Raw genomic sequence first — 18453 nt, 5'->3', positions numbered from 1 at the left:
GTCTATGTAGATCAATCCCTCTTTGTGACATTATCTATAATATCTAGATTCATTTCCCCAACATCTATTCATTGTAGAATTTCTTAGTAAATCTCTTAAATAAATTTGTAGACTTATTGTTAAAATAGAATTTGTTATTAAAGAACAATATGCATATGGCAAATTCAAGGCTAGTTTTTAAGATGTTGTATATGTAAGTTACTACAAATATTGTGTAGGATAGAAGAAAATGGATGATAACAGATTAATTTATTACATTTTAGGTGGAGAACTCTGAACAAGTGTCGATAGGATTTTAGATTATATTGGTAGTGATGCATTTACCTTTTTCACTGACTGTATAACTAAGTTAGATGACATGAGAAAATACGTAGCAGAGCATTTTTCATTTGACATGCACTTGACACCATTGAGGTATTTTGTCCCGGGAAATAAGATATTTGTGGTGAACCTATTCATTGACGATGTTATTGTTAGGATGTTGAACGCCAATGAAGAGGAGATTCAAGTGTTCGTCTGCATATTTCATTGGAATGAATGCAGGGGTGGAAGTACTTCACATAATACTATGGCAGTCGAAAATGTTAGACCCCCACAACCCTCTAATGTTTTAGTCTCTGGGTCTGAACAAAGCAATACACCAAGGTTGCTTAGCACATGGGAGAATGCACTTATTGAGGTAGGACAACAGTTTGAATCTTTAGAAAATTTCCGCAAAGCGCTTAGTAAGTTTGCTATTGCAAACCATTTCACATACCGTCTCGTTAAAAACAAGGGCTGTCACATAATGGCAAAATGCAATGGTGATGGATGCAGTTAGGAGATATATGCTGCAAAGCTTGGCATGATGAATGTTTTTAGAATCCAAACACGGAAAAAAGATCATTCATGCAATATTGGGACAAGCAATAATGTACAGAGAAGAGCATCATGAAAATTTGTTGCCTTCTTAATCAAGGATAAATTAAGTGACCTTACGCATTATAAGGCTAGAGATATCATAAGTGATTTGTTTTGAGGTTACGGGTTAGAAGTACCTTATTGGAAAGCTTGGCAAGGAAAAGAAACGGCCATCAAAGACATATATGGTTTGCAATAGGAGCCATACAACCAGTTATTAACATATGTAAACCGAGTGATGAAGACGAATCCTAATAGTTATGTGACAAGACAAGTATGGCCGGGAAGCATATTTCATCGATTATTCTTAAGCTTTTATGGGTCAATGCATAGTTTCAAAAATGGATGTCATCCACTTCTATTTCTCAATGGGACATCACTGAAGGCACGATACTTTGGGACTCTACTTGCTGTCAATTCACTCGATGGGGATGGACAAGTGTTTCATATTGCATTCGCAATTATGGATATCGAAAGTACTGATAACTGGTTATGGTTTATGGAATCTCTAAATATTGCTATTGGGACGGATCGTGAATCACTTTTTTGTCAGATATACACCCTGGTCTAGTAGATACTGTCTGGCAAGTTTTTTAGAGTGTTCGTCATGCTTTCTGTGAGCGTCATTTACCGGAGAATTTCAAGAAGAAAGTAAAACACATACCTAATGATGTTAAGAAATTAGTTGTATGTGCCTTTATCGGAGCATATAGGAAACAAGAATATTTTGATAAGATAATGGAAATTAGATCACTTTCAAATGACGCATTCCAATGGTTCATGAAAGCATCACCAAACTGTTAGGCTATATCACAATTCAGGGGTAAGCGATATGACCAAGTAACAACTAATGTGGCTGAGTCATATAACAAGTGAATTCTAGAAGCATGAGATATGCAAATTCTCCAGTATGTTGACTTGATTAGAAGACAAATCATGGAACTAATAACCACTCGTAGCTTGATAGCTGAAACCTGAACTACAACACTTGCCCTAAACTCAAAATGAACTAAGAAATATCATAAAGAATCCCTTTCTATGAGGGTCACGGTGGCAACAATGTATGAAGCAAGGGGCGATCACATGAATTATACGGTAAATATTATTGCAAGAGAATATGAATGCCGGGGTTGGCAAATAACAGGTTTGCCTTGTAAGCATGCTTGTAAAGCCTTACAATTAATGAATAGGGATCCTGTTGACTAATGTGAAGAATATTTCACAATTGTATGACATGGTTAGTGTTGTGTTTGTCTTGTAAGTGTTAGTGTTATGTTTTTTACGACATCGCAATTGACAACGTTTAATGCAAAAACCCATTAACGATGTTGTGTTATATTATTGTTGTAGATGAATTGGCAACCATATGAGGACTTCAGCCCATTAAATACATTATGTAAAGAAAACGCATTGTCATTGCAGAGTACTATTTGTCGGATCGTGTATTGCGGCAATTTAGGAAGAAGCAAGTGATTCCTGTTGGGCTGCCCAAGTGGGAGAAGAGGGAAAATGTTAGTCTACACCCCACTAGTTGGATTGACGAATTGGCTCGCGAGATAAGCGACTAGCAACAACGAGGACGCAATATTATCAAGGCAACTCCGGATAAATATGGCGAAATGCCTACTTAAGATTATATGGCTTGGTATAACATGTTCACTCATAGATATGGAAGTACTCTCATGTGCCCCCCCTCCCCCCCCGCAGTCGCAATCAAATGTGCCCCCCCTCGCAGGCCATGATGACCAGAGGAAGTTGGTATGTTATGTATTTTAGTTTTCATTGGTAATTATCTATTCAAATCAATTATTTATGTTGTTTTTTATTGTCTATTTGCATTGATTAACTTGTATAGGGATGCTACAAGCGGCACTTCATGCTGAAGTATTAGCAGGAGAATTTAGAAATTATGTACAGGCGAACCACGATTTGTTATTGCAGCACACTCCTGTAGAGAATGCTGAGGAGAATGTGGAGGGAGATGGTGGAAGTGAGGAAGAGAAGATAGATGGTGGAGATGATGAAAGTGATAGCAAGGAGGAAGAAAGTGGAGATGAAGAAACCAAATCTGCGGAGGAAAGAGAGACTGAGGATGCAGATGGTGGAGATGAGGAAAGAGAAAGCGAGACTGATGAGGAAACTGAGAGGAGAACAAAGAGTAGAAATGGCAAGGGCAAGGGTATTGCAAGTTGGCCCAAAAAATGGTTGAGGCCAAGAAAGTGAATATGTCTTGTATCTTTCGTTTTGAAAATGTAAATTGAAAAGGTTATAAACTTTTTTTAAGACATATGTTAAGTTCTTTTTCTTTTCTTTGATACATATGTTTCGTTATTTTTGTACAATTGAAGCTACTCTATTAGCCAGTTAATGAAATGTTGATTCTTTTTGTTGTGGCTGATAAATTTTAGATAATGGAATATATGGTGGTTGATAATCATCAAACAGTCTCAATGGATTTTTCAATTCATTTGATGTTTGATAATCATTCATTGTCTCAATAATATGGTGGTGAATAATTTAAGATGATGGAATATATGGTGGTTGATAATCAACGAACCGTCTCAATTGATTTTTTAATTCATTTGATGGTTGGACCACATATTTGATAATAAAGATGATCATTCATTGCTCATTCATTGCCCATCACATAGTTTGGACCACCATTCATAGCAGTTCGGCACTTATAAAGTGAACTTCGGCACTTCCTTAAATTGCTCCGGCAATTTCATAACGTGCTCCGGCACACCATGCATAGCATCCGGGCAATTGGTGAACAACGGTCCGGAGATATGCTTATGGGTCACTCCGACACACGCACCGTTGCGATCCGGAGATATGCTTCTTGGAATTTAAGCACTCCGGTACACACACTATTGCGGTCCAGAGATATGCTTTATGGAATTCTAATCACTCTGACATGAGCAGCATAGCGGTCCGGAGATAGCCTTTCTGGACTATTGATCACTTCGGAACATGCACACTTCGATCTGGAGATATGCTTCCTAGAATTCTAAGCACCATAGCGGGCCGAAGATATATTTTCTGGACATATGGTCACTTTGGCACATGCACCATTGCGGTATGGAGTTATGCTTCCTGGAATTCTAGGCACTCCAGCATTCGCACTATAGCGGTCTAGAGGTTTGTTTCTAGGAAATGAACTGAGTCCAGCACACACACCATAGCTGTCCGGAGATGGTGTTCCTGGAGTCATAGCATGTCTGGCAAATGTAGCACAACAATCCAACGTTTTGTTTCCTGGATTTATAGCCACTCCGGCGATGGGAGCAAGGCAGTCCGGCAATTTGGTACTGGCATTTGCAGCACGGTCAGCATATCAGTCTGGCAGTTTTGTTCCTGTTTTTATGTTACCCCGGCACATTCAAGATGTAATCCGGTAATGTGCTTACTGGCCTCATCGGCACTTCGGCAATATAATCCCCGCAGTCCGAGGAAGTGTTTGCTTGAGCCATTTCACTCTAGCATAGTCACGTGGAAGTCTGGCAAAGTGAGGGCACTCTGGCATAGTTTCCAAGAGATCCGGCGATTGGCTTCCTGGTTTGAAGGCACCCTGCACATTCATGCAACAGTCCGGTGAGAATTTCCCTGGGTTCACGCCACTCTGGCATTTGATGGTAGCAATCCGGCATTTTGGTCGATCATTCCGGCTTTTACCATATGTGTTTCGGTGTTTTTGGTAGGGTTGAAAAAGAACTCCGGCATTATAGAGCTGTGGTCCAGTGTTTAGTTAACTGAAGTGGCATGTCCGACAATTCGTTGTCTGGTTCCGGCATGTTGTAATCTGCGGTCCGGTGTTAGTTAACTGCGGTCTGGCATATCTCACTCTAAGCATACAATTCGGTATTTCGTTAAATCAGACCGGCTTATGTGGTTAGTCCAGCAAATGAGTACTGCGGTCCGACGAATGTATTTTCTCAAAGCAGCATTCGTACAGTGATGGTACGGATATGGGTAATTTGGTCACAAAATTTACAACTTATTTAGTTTGGGGGGTTTTAGTTATAAAAGTTGGTTTTGAATAAAAAGTAGTGAGAATATTTTGGGGTGGGGGTAGAGTGTCTATAGAGTATATTCTAGGGGTTTTTAGCAATTTTCCTGACTTCCCCACTCAAAAAGGCAATAAATTTATGATTAAAAAACCCCTCCCCACTTATACCATGTTTTCATAGTGAGTATGTCGAATTGGACTTGGTCCAACATATTTTTTGTGACTCATTTATTAATACAACACAATAAAAAAAAAAAAGTGATGTAAACATAGATGTAATGGGGGTATTGTGGTAAAAAAAAAAAAAACACCTTTTTTACTTGGGGGTAGTTCCAAAAGAAAACTGCTTTGGGGTTCATAAAGTGGTATAAAAGAGTTGGGGATGATGCCTTAAAAAGTTAAAATTTGAGGGTTTTTAGTAATTTCCCTCCAAAAAAATCAAATTCTCTAGAATTTAGAATCCAAAATCTATCTCTAAATGGGTGCTGTGAATGAGTGAGGGGGGTTGCTCGGTGCTGTGAATGATGTGTGAGAGAGAGAGAGAGAGAGAGGCAGTGTCACTGAGTGAAATCTGAACTTGGGTGCAATTTTTGGGACTTTTAGTGGACCTAGTTGCTATGTGCTGTGAGGAACTGGTTGCTATGTGCTGTGAATGATGGGGAATGTTTCTATGCGACCCAACCCACACCTACATGGAAAAATATGTATGTGATTGCTATCTTCTAGTTGTAGGATCTAAAAGAAGTTGTAGGATTTAAAAGAACGGTTGGGACACGACCAATCAAAATGTCAATATCATGGATTTAGAAAATGTTATGGATTTGGAAATAAACTTGGGAATCTGCCCTCACCCATTGCGCTTGCCCTTCTTTTACGCATCCCGTCATTGCCCTTGCCCTTCTTTTACGCATCCCGTCAGAGAGTGCCCAATTACCCAAAAAATTATTCAGATGAATGCAAGCTTCAATTACCAAAAAAAAAAAAACAATGTTATTCTTGATTAATCAAATCTATTATTGGTTGAGGTCCGTAGTCGCTCGAACTATTCCCATGTGTAACATCTAGCAATAGTTCACCCATCTCTCTCTAGCAATAGTCCGTAATCGCTCGTACTATTTCAACTTGCAACATCTAGCAGTAGTCCACACCAATCACTATTTCTTCTATAGAACAAGAAGGAACCATTGCTCCAATTGAAACGATAATTGAAGCAAATCAGTGATCGAAGCAATCCCAATCTTCCTTAAGAAATTGCCCGCAAAACTGCCCTCTCTCTCTCACACACTCCAGAGAGAGTTCTTGTGACTAATGCTCTCCTCACTTTCTCTTCTCTAAGAAACAACAAATCTCTTTCTCAAAACAAAACTAGCTATAACTTCACTAAGAAACTGCCAATTAGCTATACTGCCATATGCAAAACTAGCGATGCTCTCACTGTCTCTCTCACTCCATAGAGATTTCTTTGGCTCTGTTGCGTCCACTACTCCCCTCACTTCTTTTGGCCCCCTACGGCTTTTTAGGGGTATGTGGATTCCTTCCATTTGATAGATGGTTAAGTTCCTGCTGCTTCCTTCCATTATTGCTAGAGAAAGAAGGTATTGATAGAGGATTAGGGTTACTGCGGGAAAAAAATGAAAGGGTAAGAGAGAGAGATAGTCAAAGAGAATGGAGTGTGAGATAGGTGTACTCCTTGGTGGCATATAGAAAGGGCTATAGGCAGAGAACCGGTTCCCAAGTTGAGATCTAATTTTGCGACAATGGAACGGTATTATCCCAGCCATCCTTTTAGATCCCATAGAGAATTACTAAGCACATATTTTGTCTATGTGGGTAGGGTCACATAGAAGGTCGCCCCATGAATAACATATCATTTCACTTTTTTTCCCTCTACCCCTTGTATGAAGTGTGCCCTCTCTCTCTACTTCACCCAATGGGGTTGCTTACTATTAAGGAAAAAATTTATATAAGGATGCTACCTTCTTCTTTTTTTTGATAGAAAATCTATAAAATGTTTTCAGCTAGAACGAAATTACAGAATCAGAAACAACAATTTCATAAAGGGAAGAACCTCCTTTAGCAAGAGAGTCAGTCAATACATTGGCCTCCCTATAAACATGAACAAAGAATAAGGAAAAGGAAGAGGAGAGGTCCCAAATTTGAAGCAGCAGCGATTTGAACTCCTAAGGCAGCTTCTGTTCCCATTTACATCACTTAATGATATTGAGAAAATCCCCTTTAAGGATGCAGGAACACCCCAAATTCCTTTCCACAAGGGTGCACAGGGCTTAGAAAAGAGCAAACAATTCTGTAAAATTAGCTGTACATACCCCAAGTGGACCTGTATATATAAAAACAATATTCCCCATTCAATCCCTAAGCATACCTCCAAAACCAGCTGGACCTGAGTTCCCTATCGAACTGCCGTCAAAATTAAGCTTATAGACCCCACGGGGTGGAGCCATCCATCTTCCTTTAGGTTCGCATTTTAGGAAACCCATATGGAGCAGATTATTTAAATTTCTTCTAACATCCACTTCTGAAATGTCCTGATCAACGTTGGTAACTGAAAGATATAGATTGAATGCAATACCCTCTCCAAGATTTTCTCAAAAGGCATACATTGCCCATAAAAAACTCTCATGTTTCTCTCTTTCCAGGTATTCTATAGAATGACGCATCTAGTAATTTTCCAAATAACAAACCCAGTCTGTGGTAAATCAACCGTCAAATTTTGTAAAATCCCAACAACTGAAGGTGGCATTACAAATGTAATCCCAAGCTCGACAAATAACCAACTCCAAATGCGAAGAGCAAAAGGATAATGAAGAAAGAGATGGTCACCAGATTCTCCATCCCCCTTACACATGAGACAAATATTAAGCAAAATTTTCCTTCTCTTGATAAGATTATCTATCGTTAACACCTTATTTTGAACCGCCAGCCATAAGAAACCTTGCACTTTGAGAGGTAGAGGTCATTTCCAGATAATGGCTATTTCAAGCATAGATCATCTCCATCGATCATGGAAAAGCAGAATATACATAGACTTCACCGAGTAAACTCCATTTTTATCAATCTCCCATACCACCAACATTATGAGGGATATGGACCTCCTCCAATAACCTTAGTAGACCAGAGAGTTGAAAGAAAAGAGAGTCAGGGATTATGTTATAAAGAAGATTGATATTCCACACAATTTGGCTACCCCTCCGAACAAACATTCTGAGACAGTAGCATCGGTGTTGGCCATCCTCTAGAAAACCATAGGAAAAAGTAGTTTCAGTGGAAAATCCCCCACTAATTTGTGGTGCCAAAATGAAATATTACTGCCACTGCCCAACGACTAGCGAATAACTCTATGAATAAAACCTTTGCAAGAATGAATTGACCTCCAACATACAGACGTACCCCTAACTCCACTTCTGACCCCCACCCATATACAAAAACTTTTTGTTCCATACTTCGAGGCACTGACTTTGTACCAAAGATGATTTTTAAGATTTAGACTCCTCCACCACCACTTACAGAGCAAGACTTGGTTAATAGTTTTGATTTTCCTAATTCCGAGCCCCCCTTCCTTTTTGGGCGTGCACACTCTATCCCATCTAAGAAGAAAGAATTTACTTGTCTCCACCAAGGACCCCCAAAGAAAGTTCCTCATCATCATTTCAATTTTTCTGGCCACTGAGGAAGGGATCTGTAAAATTGATATTTGATAAACAAGTAAGTTTGATAGGCAAGCCTTAGTTAGCGTAATCCTACCCCCAAAGGATATATATTTAAACTTTCACAGATCAAGTTTAACTTGGATACGCTGAAGAATTTTATCCCAAACCATAATTGGTAGTCAGCCATCTGATAACGGCATCCCCAAGTAGGTGATGGAAATTTTTCTACTTTACACCCCAATAGCTGTGCAATTGACCGCACGTCCTCATCACTGCAATATAAGCCAACAACACCTGTTTTCCCAAAATTTACCTTTAAGCCTGAGGCAACTTCGTAACATTTCAGCAACATAGCAATATTGGTAACCTGAGAAATCAGAGCTTCACAAAACAACAAAGTATCATTAGCATTAGCATATTGTAAATGCGAAATACAAAGTCCCCCATTAGGCATTTGAAAACCCGAGAAGTGCCCATTTCTCGCCACATTTGGCAGCATCAAGCTAAAGCACTCTGCACAAATAGTGAAAAGGAAAGGAGAAAGGGGGTCCCCTTGACGAAGACCCCGTGTAGCCTTAAAAAACCCAATTGAACTTCCTTTGTACAAAATGGAAAAGTGGGCTGAAGATAAGCAACCGAATATCTAACGTCTCCATTTATTACTGAAACCCATATTTTTCATAATTTCTAACAAAATTTTCCATTCCACTATACCATAAGCCTTTTCCATGTCAAGTTTACTAACCACTCCAGGACTCCCATTAAGGATATGAGAATAAATACACTCTTGTGCAATCATAACACTATCAGAAATCAACCTATTCTTAATGAAAGCAGATTGGGGACAAAAAATAATAAAAAGTAATACCTCCTTTAGTCGCTCAACCAGGGCCGCAATTTTGTAGATACTCGTAAGCAGGTTAATCGGTTTAATGTCCCCTAAGGAAGCTATCACAGATATTTTAATAATCAAGGCAATGAGTGTAGAGTTCACTCCTTTAAAAGGATATCCTCTCCTTAAGAAGCCCCTGGTCATCTCCAATAGCTCACAACTAATCAAGTTCCAGAACTTATGGAAAAAGATTAATGGGAAGCCATCTGGACTAGGTGCCTTATCACCCGGGAGAGCAAAGACAACCTTTTTCAATTCATCCATAGAGACATCCCTATCCAAGATAGGAATGAGATTAGTTGGAAGAACTTTAAAACCCACTCGACTGAGTTTTGGAGTGAATTTAACTTTAGAAGTAAAAGCACATTGGAAGTGATTGATAATAGCTTGGGCTATACCATCACTATCATCAGCATCAAGTCCCTGGATAACAAGACCCGAAACATCATTTTGGCCTCTCCTCGTATTAGCAATTGCATAAAAAAAATTTGTATTCAAATCTCCCTCCTTCAACTACTTCACCCTCGACTTCTGTTTTCAATAGACCTCTTCCACTTGTCTTAGCTCCTGTGAATCATTCAATTTGGCACTTCTCACGCCAGCCATCTCTTCAGACAACGCCCCAAACTGCTACATAACTTAGTTTGCCTCCTCAATAGTTTGCAGCTCTTCTTCAACTTTCTTTTTAACAAAATATCACTTTTCTATTTTCCAATCCATAAGTTTATGTTTAATATTCAAAAGCTTCTTATGGATTTAGAAGTCAAGAGTCCCACCAAAAATAGAATTCTCCCAAGTACTTTTGATAAGGTCAAGAACTTCCTTATCCTGTAACCACTCAATTTCAAATCTAAAAAGCTTTGGGCCTCCCAACCAAAGCCTAGAGGTTAACAAAATAGGAGTATGATTAGATAAAAGTCTAGGGAGGGCTTTAACAGAAGCTAAAGGAAAAGTTTCAGATCGCTCAACAGATACCAGACACCTATCAATCTTAGACATTGAGAGATAGGAAATACTCTCATTAGTCCAAGTAAAATTCACACCTACAATGGGTAAATCTATGAGAGCATGGGATTCTATGAATCTATTAAAGAGACACATGCCAATGTAATCACCCCCTAGAAGAACACTCTTTCGCCCATCTAATGAAATTAAAATCCCCCCCAATACCGATGGGAAAATCAAACTGAGAAATATCTTCAGTCATATCTAAGATAAAACTTTCTTTTTGAGCAGCAGTATGAGAACCATACACATTCATAAAACCCCATTGAAAATCAGCTTCAGGACCCACAAAACCCACAAGTATAAAATAGTCTTTTTTAACAACACAAAAAGAAAGCAGAATAGAAGGGTACTACAAAATCCAAATACCACTAGACTGACCTACTGAATCAATACCTACAAAATCTACTGCTCCAAGGCCCCAGACTTCCCCCACCCCTGAAAGACTAGGGCTGGGGAGTTTGGTTTCTTACAAAATAAGAGCAATAGGTTTATATTTATTAACAATAAACTGAATGTCTTTTCTTCGTCTGAGGTCACCTAGACCTCTCACATTCCAAGAAAGCAAAAGCATTAAGGAAACTTAGGAAGGGAAGAACCTGAACCATCATCCCTGGACCCAAAATAGACCTCTTCCATCATCCAAGCCTCCTCCATCGTCTCATCAAAAGCATTCTCCATAAAAGATGATGAAGAGGGACCTCCAATTACTTTTTTGTCTCGAATAACAATACCAGCAGCAGCACCAGGTCTCTGCCCACGAGCCATCAGCCGAGTAGACGATCTAGTACCCTTCATTGGGCTCTTGCCTTTCTTTTTCTTATTTTCCACATCCTTATCGGGGGTCACCTCCCTATCGTCTCCATCACTCTTCTCCAATTCAAATTTCTTCTTCCTAGCATCAGATAATCCAGATTTTTTGGCCCTGATTTTTTCAACTATTTCTTTAAAGACCACCCTGATTGGCAGATCAAAATCCATTCCACTGTCGAGCACTATCGAGCCCAAAATGGCATCCACCTGATCACTCTGAGAATGATTATCGCAAGCCCCATTTGTAGCCATAGAGTGATCAATCTGAGTCAACAATTCAGAAGAGACCTGAGTTGCTTCCCCAGATTGCACCTTTGTCAGGTGAAGGAGCAACGGCCGGTCCTCATGAACCACAGAATGGGGGGCAACCACTTCATCTTCATCACGCTTCTTCTCTTGCACCGATAATCCTTCCTCTAATAAAGCAATCGAAGAGTTTCCCAACACCTCCTCTTCCACCATTGCAATGGGCTTCCCATCCTCATCTACCACCACCAATGCCATCGAGTTCATAATCAACGGATCAAAAGCCGGCCTTTGGCGCACACGGTTCTTCCTAGCTGCTCGTCGGTGCCACTGAGAATACATGACAACAAGAATAGCGAGCGCCACTTGAAGCGCAACCGTCGACCGAAAACGATAACTTGCGAGCAGAATGGCAAGGGCCTTAATAGAGGTTCTATCCACCTCCTTTAACCCTGCGAGCAAAAGGGCAAGGGCCTTTCTTTCCACCGCCTTCAGCTCAAGCAAAGGGAAGACATCACCAACCTTCATACATGCCTGCAAATAATCATGCAGCAACACGAGGCGACCATTCGCTGTCAACATGACTCCCACAATCTGTGCCTCAACTCCCTGCCATCGAGGAAATCCTTCCATTTAATTGCTATTACAGTGTTTTACCTCTGATGGTCCCGCACTGACCTCGCGTGGTCCATCGGCGCGATCAGTAACGCTCGACGAAGAAACCATCGGGCAATTGGCAAAACGACCAACTGGAATCCAACGCTTGCGGATTTTCAAATTTCGTAACTCCCTCTTCCCTGTTCTGAAAATCCGGGAACCATCCCGCTGCAAGTGGCCGGAATTCGCCTTGACCGGCGGAGGTCTACAACGTCGAACCACCTCCTGCCATCCATTTTTTTCCACTACATCATTAGTAACCTTCTGTAAACCAAGAAGGTTACTATTTCTGTCCTTTGTTTCTTGCACTACTGCTATAGAAAAAAATTCTTGACCCACTTGTAGAGTCAGATTCTTTGGAATGAGGGCCCCACCCAATTTCCAGATACGTATCCTAACATATCGCAAATTGACCCCATCAAAAGCCATCCTATCAATATCACAGAACTCCCCACAATTGTTGGCCAGTTTACAACGACTGAGCATGAAAGGAAATGCCTGACAACCTAATCCAAATACTTTCTTTTCACAAATAAGAGAGATGGGAATCTGGTTTCCAAAGATCAAGGACAATAACTTGTTCGAAGAAACAAGATGATTTTATTCTCCCCTATAATTTTAACTTTCTGAGCATAACACAGACTCCAACTCCTTTTAGCCCAATCAGAAAGGCCAAAAATATCAGTTGATGAGGGAGAAAAAGAACCCACCACTAAGAACTTTGCACCTGATAGACTTCGCACCTGATAGAAGTCCTCCTGACATATCATACCTGATAGTGACCATAGTAGCTCCATCTCCATCCTCAACATCTTCGTCATCACCTCCACCATACGCCTTTTTAAAAAAAAATTAAATCTTATCTTTGCTTGGACTCTTTACCTGTAAAAACCAACTTGAAAGACTAAGAAAACATAGTCAAAACCTTGCCTGATAATAAACGCTGAAATTTTTTCTGAAATTATTTTGGGGCAGCGTCATCAGCTACTGCACCGGCCGCACTTTATTTACCTTTCTTCATCTTTTCTATTCTTTGAATTCAAATACCTTATAATGTAGAACTTCGGATGCCCCTAAAAAATTCATCGGAAAAGGTAGTTTTAATGTTGAAAAACCCTTTGAAAATTCATCGGAAAAGGTAGTTTTAATATTGAAAAACCCTTTGATTGATCATCTCGACATCGAGATGTATGACTATGAAAAATAAAAAGATTTTAAGTCCCAAAAATAGTGCATTTTACAACATATTATCTACACCGTCTATTTTCAAGATTTTTATATGTTTATAGATCTACTCGATTTTAATTATTTTTGAAATTTAAAATTTTATAATTAGATATAAAAATAGATTTTGAGATAATCCTAAGAACATTTTACATCAAAATTATATACCATGATAAAATTTGAAGGTGCACCTTACCTCTACACCTACAGATGCGTCCGTATGCAAACCGCACCCTACTATTAATGCCATTGAAGAGCCAAACCGCACCCTACTATTAATGCCATTGAAGAGCCACCAGACCATATTTCTGCATTGTCATGTGCATTTATTTATTCATTTTTTGAACGGCAAACATTAATAATAGGGAAAATTTTATATAGAGCCGAGGCTCTAAACAATCAAATTAGAGCCTACATCAAAAAATTTACTAGAAGAGGTTGTTTTGATGTCCAAATATCTTCAAATCGATCATCTCGACATCAAGATGCATGGACATAACGCCGGCTCTATGCAGAGGGAAAAAAAAATTGCGATGTGCATCTTATCTCTCTCTGTATTTGCATCTCTCTCAATGGGTGATACTCTCTCTCTCTGTATTTGCATCTCTCTCAATGGGTGATACTGACACATCATCTCTTTGAGTTCCTGTTAATGCAATTGAACGGCAAAGGGACCTGGTCGCAATGGCTTTTGCTTGGTGGGCCAATTCTTGATTTATTTCTTGTGTTTGGTAGATGGATAGGGTTTCTATGAGTGGGCTTACTCATCAATCATTTACATGAATGCGGTCACTCTTCAAAACTATTGTAAAAGTATAGAACGGGACCATGTACCTTTTGTACAAAGTGGTCTCAATTAATCTTGACCTTTGGATGTGAAACTAGGTGGTTGTATTTATTCCGTTGACCAAGCACAATGTCTAAAAGTAATTTTTTCAAACTTTGTGACACATTCAAGCTATCAAATTTCACATTAGATAGTTATATACAATTGTGATTTTTTTGCGCAGTTGGTAAATGATCACATTATATACAATTCTAAATCTATTTTAAAGATAGATTTTATATTCAAAATTTTAAAGAATTAACATTTCTAACATGATGTGCGAGTTTTTGAATTTTTTGTTTAAGAAAAATTACTTAAAACCCCCAATTTCAACTTTTTAAACATCCTAAAAAAAAATTTTGGTAATAAGAGCTTGCATTCATCTGAATAATTTTTTGAGTAATTGGGCATTCTCTGACGGGATGCGTAAAATAAGGACAAGGACAATGATGGGATGCATAAAAGATGGGCAAGGGCAAGGGCAAATTCCCAAGTTTCTTTCCAAATCCATAACATTTTCTAAATCCATAACATCGACATTTTGATTGATCGTATCCCAACCGGTCTTTTAGATCCTAGAACTTTTTTTAGATCCTACAACTGGGAGATAGCAATCTCATATACATATTTTTCCATGTAGGTGTGGGTTGGGTCGCACAGATACATTCCCCATCATTCACAGCACATAGCAACCAGGTCCTAGCAGCACATAGCAACCAGGTCCACTAAAAATCCCAAAAATTGCACCCAAGTCCAGATTTCACTCAGGACACTGCCTCTCTCTCTCACACATCATTCACAGCACCGAACAACCCCCCCCCACTCATTTCCCCCAAGTCCAGTCTTCTCTCTCTCACACCATTCATAGCACCCAGCGACCAGGTCCACTAAACTCCCCAAAAATCTCATCAAAGCACACTCACACTCACACAAGCACAGTGCAATCGATGTAAACAGCAACACAAAGCAAATAACACAGATTAAACACTCCGGACGAAGATCACAGATATGAAACAAATAATATCTCAATAGCTCCAAAATATAATGAAATTCTCTACAACTCTGTAATAAACTACCAGCTCCATAACGATGTCTATGTAGTAATCAATCATCATAACAAAGCCCATAACCTACCTACAACAGCAGAGAAATCAAATGTATGGTACCCCGTCTGTACATCAAAAAGAAGATACAAAACAAAGAACCAAATAGACACAGAATTTTAGAGAGTGAGAGAGAGAATCAAGGGTAGCCCTTGTATTGGGGGTAACCATTATCGGCCCTGTTGTTCCTGAAAGCGCAGCAGCCTATGGAGTAAACGATGATGAGGAAGACGAGGAAGATTATGTTAACAATTGCCACCTTTCTCCAGTCACTTTTAAGGTTGGCTAAGACACCAGCCTTGCAAGATTCGCAGTTGAAACATAGAGTGGTGGGTTCATTGTTCCATAGATTGCAATCTCCGAGTGGAGCTGCTGATGTTGTTGTCCAGTTGGTGGGGCTAACATATGTGAAGTTGCAGCTTGTTGGGGGCTTGCAGCAACCAGACTGTGTACACAACAAAAGGAGAACACTTGTTAGATTTGAAGTAGAAATTATTTCTCATATCCACAGAGAGAGAGATCGATTAGATGATGAATGACAGTTTTATTAGGGAAAAAGAGCAATAAAGAACCACTGACTCCTCAGAGAGAGAGAGAGAGAGAGCGCAATAAAGAAAGGCTTCTCAGACAGAGAGAGAGATCAATTACAGGTTGAATGAGCAATTTTATTGGGGAAAACAAAATTAAAGAAACCCAATTTCTCAAAGGGAATTTTCAGAGAGAGAGAGAGAGAGAGAGAGAGAAAGTGAGTGATAAATTGCTGGTTGAATGCGCAGTTCTATTGGGAAAAACCAAAATAGAAGGGAACCCAAGTTCTCAGGGAGAGAGGAGGAGGAGAGGGGGGGGGGGGGGGGGGGGAGCGAGCAGAGAGAGAGAGATCAATTGCTGGTTGAATGGGCAGTTCTATTGGGAAAAACATAATTGTAGGAACCTAATTTCTGAGAGAGAGAGAGAGAGAGAGAGAAACATCTATTTTAAAAGAACAAAATTTAAGAAACCCAATTTTACACACACGGATCAATAGCAGACTAAAAACGAAATAACGAAAGAAACCAGAATAAAAGAAAAAAAAACAAAACCCTGTTTCAGGAGAGAGAGAGAGAGAGAGAGAGAGAGAGAGAGAGAGAGAGAGAGAGAGAGAGAGTAAACTAAGACAAATAAAAGAGCACAATAGACAAAGACCAAAGATAGAAGGGGCGAAAGGAGGGACAGTCGTTGAGAAAGTGAACCATCTTTAGGGAAAATCATGAGACATTTTCTTTCGAAAAGGAAAAACGGCATGAATGAATCATGAGATATCAACGGTCAATAAACCAAAACACTAAGAGCCCAAATACACAAAGATGATCTCTGATGAAGTATAGGCGGCATGAAATTAGGAAAAAAAACCAACCTTTTCTTGATTGAAAAGAAAAAAACACTTGGTAAGATCACAAAAAGATAATAAATCGAAACCTTTTTTTCTTGTTGAAATGAAATTAATTTTCCAAGATGAAAGAACCTGATTACCTAGTATCGGATACATGGAAAACCTCCCAAACCTTTTAGATGGGTGGTTCCATGCAGATGGTTAAAGATTGGGGAAAATCCCCTTAGTAAATAACTACCCATGAAATAACACAGGTATTAAAAACAAAAAACAAAAAAATCACGAAAACCCACAATCAATTGCAATGCATTTTTTTTTTACAGAGAGAGAGAGAGAGTTCATGTCACAAGCCCAAGCAAATCTTAGGAAGAAGTTAAAAACCCGATCACAAAATAGTGGTCAAAACCCTAAAAAGGGACTTCCCAAGAGAAAAATAGAAAAGGAAAAAAAAAAAAATGGAAGCCCAAAACTAAACCAGGAAATTCTGCAAATTTAGTACAATATGAGAGAGAGAGAGAGAGAGAGAGAGAGAGAGAGAGAGAGAGAGAGAGAGAGTTTCATATAGAGAGAAAAAATTAAAACAACCCAAAATCAAAAAATTCATCAGACCCTAAAATCAAACCATAAAAAAAAAAAAATCCAAGTCTAAGCCACCGAGAAATTCATCGAACCCTAGAATCAAACACATGAAACTCAAACCCCCAGATCCAACCCACCAAATCAATAAACCCCCAAAATTAGAAACCAAATGAGTCATAATTTCCATGAAAAGTTGAAAACAAACCTGAATCGGAGAGAGATGCTTAGCATAGAAAATGGCTTCAGGCTCGTTCTTTTCATCCTCTGCAAGGCTCTTGCAAACCTTCGCATCACTCAAGCAACTCTTGATCTTGTTCCAGTTCTTGGTATTGCTCACTCTCTTCTGCAACCAATTCGAGTAATCTCCAAGCTTATACTCCTTGTAACCTTTCCCTGAAACCACTTCTCCTACGCCTTTGTTTGTCACCACGAAAGCGAAAATGGTGAAGCAAAAGAGGAGAACGATGAGCAAGAACATAACCAGAAGATAGAACCACAGAAGCCATGTGACTTTACAGCAAGATCCAACAAGACCAGCAAGAGAAACCACCATGAGAAAAACTCCCAAAGCTATGATAGGGCCATCCAAAAACTTTTCACAGTCAGTGCTAGCCCTGTGGCTAAGCCATATCCCACCCCCAAGAATGGGGATTGAGAGGAGGAAGGTGATGAAGTTCAGGATCCCAATCAGGTTATTGCTCAAACGAAACATGGTGAAGAGATGGTGAGAGAAAGATCGGTTTGATCAGGGAGTTAGAGAGAGAAAGATGGTGTGATGAAGGATTGGGGAGAAATGAAGATATGGGTTTTGATGATAACGGGACTGGTAAGAGGTTTAAATACAGGAAAACCGAAGAAACAGAGTTGGAAGTCTATCTTCTAGAGAGAGAAAGAGAGACGATGAAGGAAATGGAGACTGGAAGGGTGTTTATAACGGGAGGACAACGCGGTCAGTTGACAATGGGAGTTTCAGAGCACGTTCCCAATAACTGAGCTACTCATTAATTGATAGTTTTTGTTTACCCCTAACGATTTTCTGAATGCCTACCGGACCCTTTATTACCCTTAATTACGAAAAAAAATGCATATTTAAGGTACACTTCCAAAATCCTTCAAAAAATGGCTGTTGTGATGTTAGAAAAAATATCAAATTGATCATCTT

General features: G+C 39.4%; 2 protein-coding genes across 3 annotated transcripts; both read right to left on the bottom strand.

Moving 5' to 3' along the window:
- Positions 1 to 7788: 7788 nt before the first annotated feature.
- On the bottom strand, positions 7789 to 15106 carry LOC110007364 (uncharacterized). 2 transcript variants are annotated; one of them, XM_088853888.1, is made up of 3 exons: positions 13830 to 15106; positions 13611 to 13722; positions 7789 to 13072 (listed from the first exon to the last, which is right to left on the bottom strand). In XM_088853888.1, exon 3 carries the CDS (start codon positions 12164 to 12166, stop codon positions 11048 to 11050), a length of 1119 nt encoding a protein of 372 aa, XP_088710014.1. In that variant the 5' UTR covers positions 12167 to 13072; positions 13611 to 13722; positions 13830 to 15106; the 3' UTR covers positions 7789 to 11047. The 2 variants fall into 2 exon arrangements, with proteins under 2 accessions (XP_088710014.1, XP_020523569.1); XM_020667910.2 differs by having other exon boundaries at positions 13611 to 15106.
- A 143-nt stretch (positions 15107 to 15249) lies between these two features.
- On the bottom strand, positions 15250 to 18193 carry LOC18435368 (tetraspanin-8). Its single transcript, XM_011625492.2, has 2 exons — positions 17497 to 18193; positions 15250 to 15788 (listed from the first exon to the last, which is right to left on the bottom strand). Exons 1-2 carry the CDS (start codon positions 18001 to 18003, stop codon positions 15483 to 15485), a joined length of 813 nt encoding a protein of 270 aa, XP_011623794.1. The 5' UTR covers positions 18004 to 18193; the 3' UTR covers positions 15250 to 15482.
- Positions 18194 to 18453: the final 260 nt, after the last annotated feature.

Source organism: Amborella trichopoda, chromosome 12, assembly GCF_054954075.1.
Source record: "Amborella trichopoda isolate Santa Cruz 75 chromosome 12, AtrichopodaSantaCruz75HAP2 v2.0, whole genome shotgun sequence".
Classification (NCBI taxonomy): Eukaryota; Viridiplantae; Streptophyta; class Magnoliopsida; order Amborellales; family Amborellaceae; genus Amborella; species Amborella trichopoda.
This window is presented reverse-complemented; position numbering and strand designations above follow the sequence as displayed.

Bases quoted from the DNA above. Each gene is read 5' to 3' on its own strand.
- LOC110007364 (XM_020667910.2), bottom strand. From the start codon at position 12,166: ATGGAAGGATTTCCTCGATGGCAGGGAGTTGAGGCACAGATTGTGGGA.
- LOC18435368 (XM_011625492.2), bottom strand. From the start codon at position 18,003: ATGTTTCGTTTGAGCAATAACCTGATTGGGATCCTGAACTTCATCACC. The intron at 15,789-17,496 runs GTTTGTTTTCAA...TTGTGTACACAG, and splicing joins AGCATCTCTCTCCGATTCAG to TCTGGTTGCTGCAAGCCCCC.